Source organism: Bidens hawaiensis, unplaced genomic scaffold (genome assembly GCF_021521415.1).
Source record: "Bidens hawaiensis isolate Kalapana, Puna unplaced genomic scaffold, B.hawaiensis_p1.1 tig00032424_1, whole genome shotgun sequence".
Lineage (NCBI taxonomy): Eukaryota > Viridiplantae > Streptophyta > Magnoliopsida > Asterales > Asteraceae > Bidens > Bidens hawaiensis.
Window position 1 is genome coordinate 107,095 of NW_027495519.1, and position 13,583 is coordinate 120,677.

At 33.7% G+C, this 13,583-nt stretch overlaps 1 protein-coding gene and 1 pseudogene across 1 annotated transcript; both read right to left on the reverse strand.

Annotated features, from left to right (window-relative positions):
- Positions 1 to 4,035: 4,035 nt before the first annotated feature.
- LOC143583486 (plasmodesmata-located protein 2 pseudogene) lies at positions 4,036 to 4,864 on the reverse strand (annotated as a pseudogene).
- A 5,793-nt stretch (positions 4,865 to 10,657) lies between these two features.
- On the reverse strand, positions 10,658 to 12,050 carry LOC143583487 (uncharacterized). Its single transcript, XM_077065780.1, has 2 exons — positions 11,673 to 12,050; positions 10,658 to 11,071 (listed from the first exon to the last, which is right to left on the reverse strand). The coding sequence occupies exons 1-2, from the start codon at positions 12,048 to 12,050 to the stop codon at positions 10,658 to 10,660; spliced, it is 792 nt and encodes a 263-aa protein (XP_076921895.1).
- Positions 12,051 to 13,583: the final 1,533 nt, after the last annotated feature.

Genomic DNA, 13,583 nt, shown 5'->3' on the forward strand with positions numbered 1-13,583 from the left:
TTATAAAATTTATTTTTAAATAAATTTTTTTATACTCTCAGTACCAGTTCATATCTCGATTCTCTATTAGTCTATTTACTAATTCGTAGTATTCCCGTTATTACACTTGTTAGGATTTGACTTTGCTACATCTCGAGCGTGACGTTTATTCTCTTACCATTCTTAACGCATTTATTCATTTGCTTATAATTAAGGTGAGTATCCCACTCCCCTATTTTACTCATTTAATTTTTTAGGGATATATGCATATTTACAGTATTTTCTTATTATTATTATCCACATTAGCAACTGTTATCCTTGTGTGTATATCAGTTTATGCCTAACTTGCTATTTGCTTACTTGCTTTATTTTTACCGCATTCGGAGAGGTCCATCATAATAGTATGATCATACGACCGTCGTAGTGGCCAGCGTCCAATCGCATGACAATGGTTTCACCGACAACTCATTTTTGGTAATCAATGTCCGATTCACATGGAAACGGTTTAGCCTTTTCTTTATCTGCTTGAATTGTGTACATGCTATGGCTTAATTGTTATCTCACAGGAACAATTTGCGTTTTCTTTTATACATTATAGTATATCTCACTTAACTAGTGTTTTACTCACTCAACCTTGTGTTGACAAAATTATTTCTATTTTAAACGCATATGCAGGTTATCATTTGAACTAGTTGCAAGATTTGGTGAAGAATTTAGGATTGCTTGTGTTATAAGAAACGTATTCAAGACTAAATCAAGACTTTAATATAATTTAGATTTTGAATTATCTTGTTTATATTAAATTTTGTACTTTGTATTTGATTTATTTGAAAAATTAATTAAATTTAGTATATATTGTCACTTTTAATTATTGCATGATAGTACATTGAGAACTGTGAGCAATCAGCTCACGCCCCGACATTTTCATCTTAGGTTGGGGTGTGACAAAACTCTTAAACGTCTATCGTTCGAGTAGTCATCTTCAGTTCAAAACTGACTAACTATGAATCGGATCATTCACATGGTTAGTGATGAACATAGAAACAGTACCTACAACTATTTCGTCTTCTAGATTCGTAATTTCAAACATCTTGTTGGTTCCTTTATTTTATCCAAAGTCGAGACGCAAGTTCTCTAGAATACTCAAATTTTTACACAATTGTATTATGTTTTGTTTGATCTAGTTCAAACTTCTCGGTAATTGACAAAATATTTTATGGTGCCTACCTTTGCTAGGTTTTCACATTCTCACTTCATCCCTCTCACTCAATACATTTTAACTAGGTAAAGCCCGTGCTCCACACTAATGGAAAATATAATAAAAAGATAAAAAATTATTATATGTAATACTTAAATTAAGTTATTTCATATAATAATTTTATTTATGACTTTTTTATTAGTTTTTGATATATTATGCACTATAATTTTAAGTTGAAATCCAAACGTTGGTGTTTGATTTATTTAAAAAATAAAACATTCATAATGATATTGTTATATTAAATATTGTGTGTATAAAAATGATATTTATAACAAAATGTTGTCACAAATTTAAAAACTAAATTTACAAGGACTAAGGTTTGGTTGTAAAATAAAGTAAATAAATATATATTATTTTTAAAATAAAAAGATAACTGATGAACAATCTTAAATGGCTGTGTTAAAGATATACGAGAAAACAATGTGATATTGTGAATTATGGAAATGTTAGCTATTAAATATAATTTTGGTTTTATACTTGAAGAGAATTACATTTATATATGTTAAGTAAAAAAATCTAACACAATTACCACTTTAGTGGAGTTGATAAGCACATTTGGTTTGAAACATGAGGTCTTGGGTTCAAAACCCGTTTTTTTATAAAAAGCCTTACGGGTCATAGGTTATAATAAGAAAACGGCTCATGGGTCATGATATAATAGGAAATAGTGACATGACATCTACTTAACATCCTATGTTGAATGCTTTGTTAAATGTCATGTGAACAACTTGTCTTGCTTTATTGTGTAAAATACTTCTCTTTACAATATGTTTAAATCACCCTACTTTGATTGATCATGGGTAAGGTAAAATGTATCCATTTATTACTTGTCGTATTTCATCTCTTGCAAAATCAAATCAAAACTTGTTATATTCCCACCCTTGAAATTTTTTTAAACGATCTATAAAAAGGTCAAAAACACTTTATTTAAAAAAAAAGGAAATTGGATTCTAATAATCCAAACTATTGAGTATTGACCAACAATAATCCCAACTAACAACATAACTAATAGCAATCCCAACTTTCAGCTATGTTACCAATAACAATCTCAATCTAACTGACCATTAACTTCGTTAATTTTTTTATGTTGTGACGTATTATGTGTCATTATTAACGTATTTAAAAATTATATTTTATTATAATAAAATTTCCACTTATTTCATCATCTTCGACCTATAACCCCCCACCAAACCCCAACCCCATCACCACCCAACTTCATCTTTATCCTCATGACACCCACCACTCGACCGCCGGAAACCACCACCGGAATGAAATTAAATTAAATATGAGATAATGTATAAGGGCCGATTTTTCCATATCTTGAAACAGTGACGAATCAGATCGACTCACAGACAAAAATAGAAAAGGGAATTTTTTGGGGTAGGATCGGGTCTATCACTGGATATTAATTATTTCGGTACATTGTAGAGTCAGATCGACTCATGGACAAAAATATAAAGCAAAATTAAATTAAGAATGCATTACAAAAGTACGTCAATTGTGAGGCATATTAAGGCAAAATTAAATTAAGAATGCATTACAAAAGTACGTCAATTGTGAGGCATATTAAGGCAACAAGGCCCCGAGCTGATGTGCAAAAACGCATCGATTTACGTATGCGATAAACATGGGAATACTTTATAAATTTTTATATAAAAACAATGAAAGAGCCAGAATTTTTTATTTGATATATATAAGGTATATAATAAATTAACAAAATAAGAAAAATGAAAACTAGTTAATTCAGATATTATAAATAATATATAAGGTATGCAGTTATGCACTCGGTGACTAAATAAATTAATTATAAGTTTATTTATGTAACTTATTACTTATATACTATTATTAGTATAATAAAAATAATAAAAACAAAAAAAGGAAAAAGTAAAGAAAGAGGTCAAAAAGTAAAAGACTGACACCAACACTCTTAATAAAATACCAATTTTTTTATGAGCTTGTCTTCCCCAAAAGACCACAACCCAATTCCCGCTGCTAACACCACCCTTGCTGGAAATTTTTCGGCGACATTTCTTCTTCCCTTTTCTCTTTTGTCTCTTTCTTTTTTTATCAGCCTTTTATAAGGGTCGGCGTCAAAATTTTAAAGGGGTCGGTTGAGATTTTTCCGTATATATAACACTAGCTTTTTTTAAATCACAGGGGTCGGCCGACCCCAGTGATCTAGCTGTAGGTCCGCCACTGTCTTGAAACTCAATTTGAAATATGAAATGTTGCATTCACGTCTCGGCGAGAATGGAGTTCCTTTCCCGCTGTAATCACACGTCTTTGTTCACTGCCGCCAGGAATCACGTTCGCCTCCACCAAACTCGATTAAGCACCACTGACGAATCTGCCACCATTTCAGGTAACAATCATGAGATTGTCGATGTGTGTAGTAGGATCCCAGAATTGAAGGAGGATATTAGGCTTTTGGATGTGGATTTAGGGTGTGTTTGGGATTACTTGTTTAAGGTGAAAAGAACTTTTTGTGATAAGTACAAAAGTATTCTGACTATTTGATAAGGAGTTTTAAAAAAGGTGTTTGGATTAACTTATTGATGTAAAATGATCAAAAAAGACATTTTTATACAAGTGAATAATTTATTTTTAAAAAACTGGTTGGGATTGCTTATTTATACCATTTTATACTTTTTTCATCTCTAGCATATTGAAAAAGAAATTACAAAATATACATTATAAAATTTGTTTACATATAATTTTTTAATTAAACCATAATAATACTACATTCGATATGTTAAAAAAACACCAAAAACACACAATAATAACAAAATAATGTCATACTACATTCCGGTTTGCGATTCCATTATTTCTTGCGCAATAGCATCTCTTATCGTTGCCATAAGCATATTATCATCAACCGTACGATTTGTAGCCAGAACTTCTTCATGATCTTCACCAATAGGAATATAACTCATAAAACACTTATGCAGATAAATCTGCCCACACACTGAACTCCCACATTCCACTTCAGCCCTCTAAACAGCATTCTTGACACACTCCCCACAATCAGAAGCCCCTAAATCCCCTTGACACTGTCCCAAAGCATACAAAGATTCATAATTAGTACTATAAAACCCCCCCATTTCCATTACTACTTTCAATCCCACTTTCCAAACTAGCAAATGCAGCATCTCTTCTTTCCTCAAACCCATTCCCACCATTATTATTACTATTACTTGACCCACAAGTCTTGTACAGCAACTCCATCCCAGATATCTGAGTAAACCCTGCAACTTCATACAACATGTAACACCCCAGAAGCTGCAGTCTTGCAGCCACTGTCTTCCTACAAAGCTTGTCCATTAGTATTGGCAGCCTGCTGACACAGTTGTAACATTCAAGATTGGTTAAATCACCTCTGCATTGGAAAAGACCTGAGATTGTGGCCTGCCCACTTCCACTAACAATCTTGAAAAACTTTGCTTTGGAAGATTGTTGGATTAAGGTTCCAAAGATGGCAGAGAGTGCGGATGAGTATACCCCATTTGGGTCTTGGAGGGTTTGCTGTGCACACCCTTTGTAGACCAAGTTGGTGTTATCTGGTGCAGATGTAGTAACAAGTGGTGTGATGGGTATCAAGAACAAGAATGTGGGTGATACTGAATGCATTGTTATTTAGAGTCTGTGAGTGGATTGAAACTGTGTTTTTTTCCTTCTATTATAAGCACCAAAATACCATAAGCACCAAAGAACCGTGTCATTGACAAAGATATTTTCATTCAATTTTATAATCATTCACATAATATAAACATCACATAATCTATTAAAGCACCAAAACACCATTAAAGAACCAAAGAACCGTGTCATTTACAAAGAAATTTTCATTCAATTTTATAGTCATTCACATAATATAAACATCACATAATCTATTAAAGCACCAAAACACCAAACATGTTTCAATCAAACAACTCGCAAACAGATTTAAACACAAATTACATGAGAATCAAACATACTTAAAACCAAATTGTACAAACCTGATGACCTGTGTTTTTTCGAATTGGACAGCACCGTATATTTTTTTGGTAGAAGGAGATGAAGAGATTCATATATTGTATGAGCAAATTCAATGTTAGCTAACAGAGGTAGTTGAGAGGCAGTTACTCGAATTGATGAGTTGGGTGTGTGAATTCAATGATCGAAAGAAGGGTTAGGGTTGAGAATAATTCTAATTGATGAGTTGGGTGTGTGAATTCAATGGTTGAAGTAGGTTAAGGTTGATAAAAATTATCGATGCAGGGGGCAGACGATGGTAAATTGATGGCAGGGGGTAGGCGATGGTAATTGATGCTGGGTGGAACGATGGAAGGATGGTGTAATGGGTAATATTGATAAGAAGATAAGTTAGTAAAGTCTAACTTATGAAAACTTAAATTTTAAGCTTGTAAATAAAGAGTTATTGAAAAGGACTTTTGTATATCCAAACACTTTTTTTGTAACTTATAACTTATATAAGTCATAAGGAGGTAAAATAAGGGATCCCAAACACCCCCTTAGTTGATTCAACTCGTCAAGTTCAATATCTGATATTTAAACCTGGGGGTTTCCGGTGATGGAGTGGTGGCTGTCATGAGGATATGTAGTTGGGTATTGATGGCGTTGGGGTTTGGTGGGGTTTTAGGTCGAAGAAGTTGAAATAAGGGGGTGTTCGGGTGAGCTTATAATTTATTTATTTATTTATTATCTTTTTGTTTATTTGCTTTTTGAAAAGAAAAGCAAATTTTAAAAAGCTCAATTTTGAAGCTTTTGAAGTTGCTTTACCAAATACATTTTTCTTTACAACAAACAAATAACAAATAAGCAAGTTTTAGAAGTTCACCAAAACACCCGTGGATATTTTATTATAATTAAATTTAATGACATCTAACACGCCACGTGTAACAACTCGGGTTTTCGAACTTATACTTTTATCCGACTCGGTTCAATGTTCGGGTTATTTTATTAAATATATTGTTTTTATCGAGTCTAAATTTGTGTAATTATTAATATATTTAACTTTTTATTTAATTATTTATAATAAATCTTTATTGTTTTCACACATTTAAACCAAACTATAAAGTTTTAACCTTCTTGTATACAACTTCAAACTTCAGGGACCAAACTGTAAAATAGTTATAACCCATATCACAATCTAGATACCCATGAACCAAACCTGTATCCTTTTTCTATTTCTTGGACCCGAATACACAATTTGGCTTGCTTAGACAACAATTTACGTTTATTTGATGAAATTGATCTTGCATATCACCTATTATTACCCATTTCGGCCCCTAACCAACGGTTTATACAAGTTAATAATATCAAAATATAATCCGATTTCCTTTTTTATTCAATTCAACAATTGTATTAACCCTATAACACGAAATTATTGTTATATTTCAATTAATTTACATGATGCGATCATTATATAGTGGCCGACATTACCCATGTATATAATTAGATTAACTTGATCATTAAGTTGTTCGTTCATACTCCTTATTGCGTCGGCACTGTTTGGTCTAATTAACCTCGTCTGGTCATCAATCAAGGTAAACAAATTACATGGTTTAACAAAAGCCCCATATTTGATTTGATTAATATTAACTGATTGGATCAAATCAAATGTTAGGGTTTATAATCAAAACTGATTGTTTCTGTTTGTGTATTTATATAATGGAAAGCAACTCTTAACTGCACGTCGATGTAGCCTAGCTGATTAGTATATCTGAGGTATGGGGTGGAGGTCGCAGGTTCGACCCCTGCACCCGATATTTTTAGATATTTTTTTAGGTTATTATTTCTTTTAAACAATTTATAATTATATTAATAATACTAATAACTAATTAAGATTATTTTAATAAAAACCGGCTTTGTAATGCTCGTTTTGCTCATGTTTTCGTTCATATATATGTGCATAAAGGAACATATATATATATATATATGTGTGTATTAAGTATATTATCACTTAGAAATTAATGTTTTAATAAATATATAAATCAAGTCATTTTATTTATAAAACTACAAATAATATTTTATTAAGTTATTATTTCATAAATCAAAATAGTTGTTTTATATAAAAATCTGAATATATAACAATAAATTATTATATTATTGTTTAACTAGTGTTCATAATAAATCTTTACTTAGCATATCCGTTTGCTCTTGTTTCCTCATTAGGCTTTATCATTCGCGTGTGACTTTACCGCGTTCATATTATCATAATCATCTTTGTTCGTCTTTGATGTGAGTACCACATTCCCCGTATTTTACTCGTTTTTCACGTTTTGGGGACATATGCATAAATTATATTTCTCATATATACTTATACACAAAACTACAACTATTGTCTTATGTGCTAACGAATTTTATACCATACTTGTTATGTGCTTATTTGCTTTACGTGAACCGCATTCGGAGAGGTCCAACATGATCTCAGAACAGTATGATCATACACCAGTCATAATAGCCTTTGCGCTTCTCGACATCTCATTTATACTTGCTCATTTGGTTAATTTGTTATTCTCATATGACTTGTTGCATTACATATTTTTATATATATTATATATACATTTAAACTGTTGTGTTGCTCACTCAATCTTGTGTTGACAAAATTATTTGTATTTTCAACGCATATGCAGGTCATCGTGTGATGTGAAGTAGTTGAAGCTTGGAAGATCACTTAAGGATTTATATTAGAGAAAATTTAATGAGACAATTATTTTTATGGTTATATTTGTTTGATGTTTTATTTGTTTTTGAGATATTGTAATGAATATTTGTTTTATTTGAACTTTATGAATTAGATATTGAAATTTATAATGTTGCATGATAGTAACCTTGAGAGCTGTGGGCAATCAGTTCACGCCACGGAATTTCCACTGTAGGTTGGGGTATGACACCACGTCATCAAAAAATTAACAAAGTTAAAGGTCTGTTAGATTTAGATTGGCATCTTACCATTGGATATTGAAACCGTTTTGTCAAGGCCCGACTCACAGTCCCCCCCCCCCCCATTTCCAGTTAACTTGCCACATAACCTAACCCTAAGGAGAACGAGCAAAAACAACAGGTGGGAATTCTTAAGGAATTTCCCAAAATAAAGACAAACTAATTTTTTTATTTTTAAATTTATGTAAAAAAAATTTGAATTTTGAGGCATAGCCTCGGAGCGGTGTGTGTGTGTGTGTGTACATGACTATTATTAACTTAGGAAAGTAGTATACAATTTAATAGAACACGTAAGGTAGGCAGATAAGAACGTATATGGGTCCTAAGCATGTGACTAAGGAAATCTATAACGACCTATCTTAAACCTTCTGCTCTAATACCAATCCGTCACACCCCAACCTACGACGGAAATATCGGAGCGTGAACTGATTGCCACAGCTCTCAAGGTTACTATCATGCAACATTATAAATTTGAATATCTAATTAATAAAATTTAAATAAAACAAATATTCAAATACAATATCCAAACAAAAACAAATAGTGCATCATAAAAACATAAATCTCATTAAATTTCTCTAACTTTATTCCTTAAGTAATCTTCAACTTGAACTAACTTCACATCACATGATAACCTGCATATGGGTTAAAAGTAAAGTAGTTTTGTCAACACAAGGTTGACTGAGCAACACACCAGTTTAGTGTATATATAATATATATAAAAATAGATAGTGCAACAAGTCATATGAGATAAACAAATCAACCAATAAGCAAAGATAAATGAGATGTCGAGAAGCACGATGGCTATAATGACTGGCGTATGATCATACTATTATGAGATTATGTTGGACCTCTCCGAATGCGGTTCACATAAAGCAAGTAAGCACATAACAAGTATGGTATAAAATTTGTTAGCACATAAGACAATAGTTGCAGTTTTGTGTAAAAGTATATATGAGAAATATAATTTACGCATATGTCCCCAAAACATTAAAGCGGTAAAATAGGGGAATGTGGAACTTACCTCAAAAGACGAACAACGGTGATTGAGAATATTAAGAATGCGGGAAATCACGCGTTGCTGATGAAGCCTAATAAGGAAAAAGAGAATACGAGTACGTTTAAGTAAATGAAGTAGATCAATTTTGAAAGCTCAATAATTATAATTATTAAGTTAATATTATCCCCTTTAATCATAATTAATAAAAGTATATATAAAGATATTATATGTAAGATTATTAGTTTATTAAATTATATATAAAATATATTATAACAATTTATCACATATAAAATTAAAATGCATCTTTTAAAGTATTATTAGTTATATATGTTATATAAATATATTTATACAAAGTTTGCTTGTTATATATGTTTATATATTAGATCATTAATTATCGGTTTATTATATATACATATATATATATATATATGTTTGCATATAAATACGAACTAAAGACGCGAGAAAACAAGTGTTATTTTGTCGGTTTTCAATAAAATAGTTTTAATTAATTATTATTATTAATAACATGTTTATTAATTGATTTAAAAGAAAATAAACAAAAAAGTTGCTATAAATCTAGGGTGGCAGGGGGTTGAAACCGCGACCTACACCCCCCCTCCCCGTGACTCCAAGACTTAACCAGCTGGGCTACCTTAGCGACGTGCAACAAGAACCAGAACTTATTATATATATACAAACACAAAATAACCCAGGTTTGAATATGAATCCCAATTGAGAGATCATATCCATGTACGATCAAACAAGTTTAGGGCTTTTAATCATTAAGAAACACCAATCCTAACCATGTATATTAATTACCTTATATCGATTTGATTGATGGTGAATGAGACCAAGTTATTTACGGCCAAAGAACACACCGGAGATCTGCCGAGATCAAAACGAAAATGTAATTGATTATGGGGGGAATATAGGCGACGAGGTGAGAGTGTTGTGGGTGATTTTAATTGACTCAAAACACTCGTTTATATAAGAATAAATTTTAGGGTTTAGTTTGATTTTTAAAAATCGGATAATGGTTATCGATTTGGCCGAATATTTCAAATAGATAATGACATGAAGGTCATAAATTACTCGAATGTTCCAAAAACCAAACAAATTCTGAGTTAAATCCGCGTTTTCATCAACAATTAAGAATCCGGGTCGCGAAATGGGTATAAGGGTCGGGTTAATGGGTTGGTTGAACCAGCTAGATGTAATTTAATTAATAATATTATTATTTAATCTAAGTTTTCACTTTTAGTCCTTATAGTATAAAGATAGTTACCACATGCTTTCAAAGTTTAGTTTTGGGGTAAATCTTGCCAATTCATGAAAGTTATAATAATAATAATATAATAATCAATTTAAACACGATAAATGAAGAAATTTTTATTGATGCGAAGTCCTGGGCCCGTAAATGGGTTGGGTAATGGTTACAAAGGATAGGCCGGAAACCCGAATTGTTACAGTATCCCCTACTTTTAGGAATTTCGTCCCGAAATTAGATAATCACCAACAACGAAAAGATGAGAATATTTGAGTTTCATCTGGTCTTCACGCTCCCACGTAAACTCGAATCCTTGCTTGGAATTCCAACGAACTTTAACTAGAGGAATGTGGCTCTTCTTAGTAACTTTATCCTTTTGATCCATGAACTCAACGGGTTGATCAACAAAATGCTTAGTCTCGTAAATACTAACTTCATCGAGAGGGATGTTGAGATTGCCCTCGGCAAGACACTTCTTGAGGTTAGATGCATGAAACACAAGGTGAATATTAGAGAGTTCAATAGGAAGCTTGAGTCGATAAGCAACAGGACCAACTCTATCGAGAATTTCAAAAGGACCAATGAAACGAGGAGCTAGTTTTCCTTTCTTTCTAAAACGAGCGACTCCCTTCCAAGGGGATGCTTTGCGTAAAACAAAATCACAAATACTGAACTCTAGGGGTTTACGTCTCTTATCAGCATAACTCTTCTGACGACTATGAGCAGCAAGGAGGTTTTGGCGGATTTGAGCAATACGATCAGTAGTTTCTTAAACTAATTCAGGACCAGTGATCTGAGATTCACCAACTTCGTTCCAACAAATCGGGGAGCGACATTTACGACCATAGAGGGCTTGAAAGGTGTCATACCAATGCTAGAGTGAAAGCTATTGTTATAATAGAACTCGATAAGCGGTAGATGTCCCAATTGCCCCCAAAATCGAGGACACAAGAACGAAGCATATCTTCTAAAGTTTGAATCGTTCGCTTGGATTGACCATCAGATTGCGGATGATAAGCAGTACTAAGATCCAAACTAGTACCCAAGGTAAATTGAAGAGACTTCCAAAAGCGAGAAGTGAAACGACAATCACGATAGGATATAATAGATAATGGAGTTCCATGATGACAAACAATCTTCTCAACGTAAATATGTGCCAATTGATCAACAGAATACGTCTCTTTGATATAAATAAAATGAGCACACTTGGTTAAACAATCAACGATTACCCAAATACTATCGTGTTCATTGCAGGTAGAAGGAAGCTTAGTGATAAAATCCTTAGCAATACTTTCCCATTTCCACTCGGGGACGGGTGGTTGCTCGAGTAAGCCAAAAGGTCGGTGATGTTCAGCCTTCACTTTGGAACACGTGAGGCATTTAGAAACATACAAGGCGATATCTTTCTTCATTCCAGGCCACCAAAAGATAGAACGAAGGTAAGCGTACATTTTATTTGCACCGGGATGAATGGAATATCGTGACTTGTGAGCTTCGTCCATAATAAATGTGCGAAGATCATCACGATTTAGGATCCATAAGCGGTTTAGAAAGTAAACCAGACCATCGGGTTTAGTTTCAAGTTGGGTTTTGGCACCACACGACATCTCTTCATACATACTGCCTTCGGTGACGGATTCGTGTTGAGCATCGAGAACACGCTTTTCGAGATCATTTTGACCAAAACGAAAGTAAGGAGTATGGATTTGAGTGGTTTCTTACGACTGAGAGTATCGGCCATGACATTTCCCTTTCCAGGATGATAGCGAATTTCGAATTCGTAGTCGCTAAGAAACTTGACGCATCGACGTTGTCTCATATTGAGTTCTTTTTGGTCAAAAATGTGTTGGAGAATCTTATGATCGGTAAACACCACACACTTTGTACCATAGAGATAGTGTCTCCAAATTTTCAAGGAAAATACGACAGAACCAAGCTCGAGATCGTGTGTCGTATAGTTTTTCTCGTAACCTTGAGTTGTCTCACAGCGTAAGCGATAACCTTGCCTCGTTGCATGAGAACGCAACCAAGACCTTGGTTAGAAGCGTCGTATAAAATGATAAAATCTTCATTTCCTTCGGGAAGTGCAAGAATAGGAGCATTGCAAAGCATGTCCTTAAGGGTTTGAAAGGCTTCTTCTTGCTTTAACCCCCACACGTAGGTTTTACCCTTGTGTGTTAATGCGGTGAGGGGCGATGCGATCTTTGAAAAGTTTTGAATGAAGCGACGGTAATATCCCGCCAAACCAATGAAAGATCGAACTTCGGTGGGAGAAGTAGACGGGTTCCAATTCTTAACAGCTTCAATCTTCGCGGGATTAACAAGAATATCCTTGTCGTTGATAATGTGGCCCAGAAACTGAACTTCCTTTAACCAAAACTCGCACCTAGACAACTTGCATACAATTGCTCTTTACGAAGCAGATCAAGAACAGTATGGAGATAATTCTTGTGGTCGTTCTCTGATTTCGAATAGATTAAGATTTCATCAATGAAAACAATAACGAACTTGTACAAGTAGGGTTTACACACACGGTTCATAAGATCCATAAAAACCGCGGGTGCGTTAGTTAACCCGAAAGGCATAACACAGAACTCATAATGCCCGTAACGAGTACAAAAAGCGGTCTTGGGGATGTCTTTTTCACTAATTCGGAGTTGATGATAACTCGAATGGAGATCGATCTTCGAGAAGCATGCAGCTCCTTGAATTTGATCGAAAAGATTGTTGATTCGAGGGAGTGGATAGTGGTTCTTGACGGTAAGCTTGTTGATTTCACGGTAATCGATGCACATGCGGAATGAACCATCTTTCTTCTTAAAAAATAGCACAGGTACGCCCCAAGGAGAAGAACTCGGGCGAATAAAACCCTTGTCCGAGAGTTTTTTGATTTGGCTCGAGAGTTCTTGCATTTCGGAAGGTGCAAGACGGTAAAGGGCTTTAGCTACGGGGTTAGCTCCGGGTATAAGCTCAATTCGGAATTCAACTTGACGAATCGGAGAAAGACCAGTGACATCATTGGGAAAATCGCGTACAATCGGAATATCGGATATTTTCTTCTCTTTCCGCTCTTTTTTCCACTACAAGAGCTAGGAAGGCGACACATTCCTTGCGTAAATAACGTTGAGCTTGAAAGCACG

Bases quoted from the DNA above. Each gene is read 5' to 3' on its own strand.
- LOC143583487 (XM_077065780.1), bottom strand. From the start codon at position 12,050: ATGTCGTGTGGTGCCAAAACCCAACTTGAAACTAAACCCGATGGTCTG. The intron at 11,072-11,672 runs GTAATCGTTGAT...TCCCCTTGGAAG, and splicing joins ATGAACACGATAGTATTTGG to GGAGTCGCTCGTTTTAGAAA.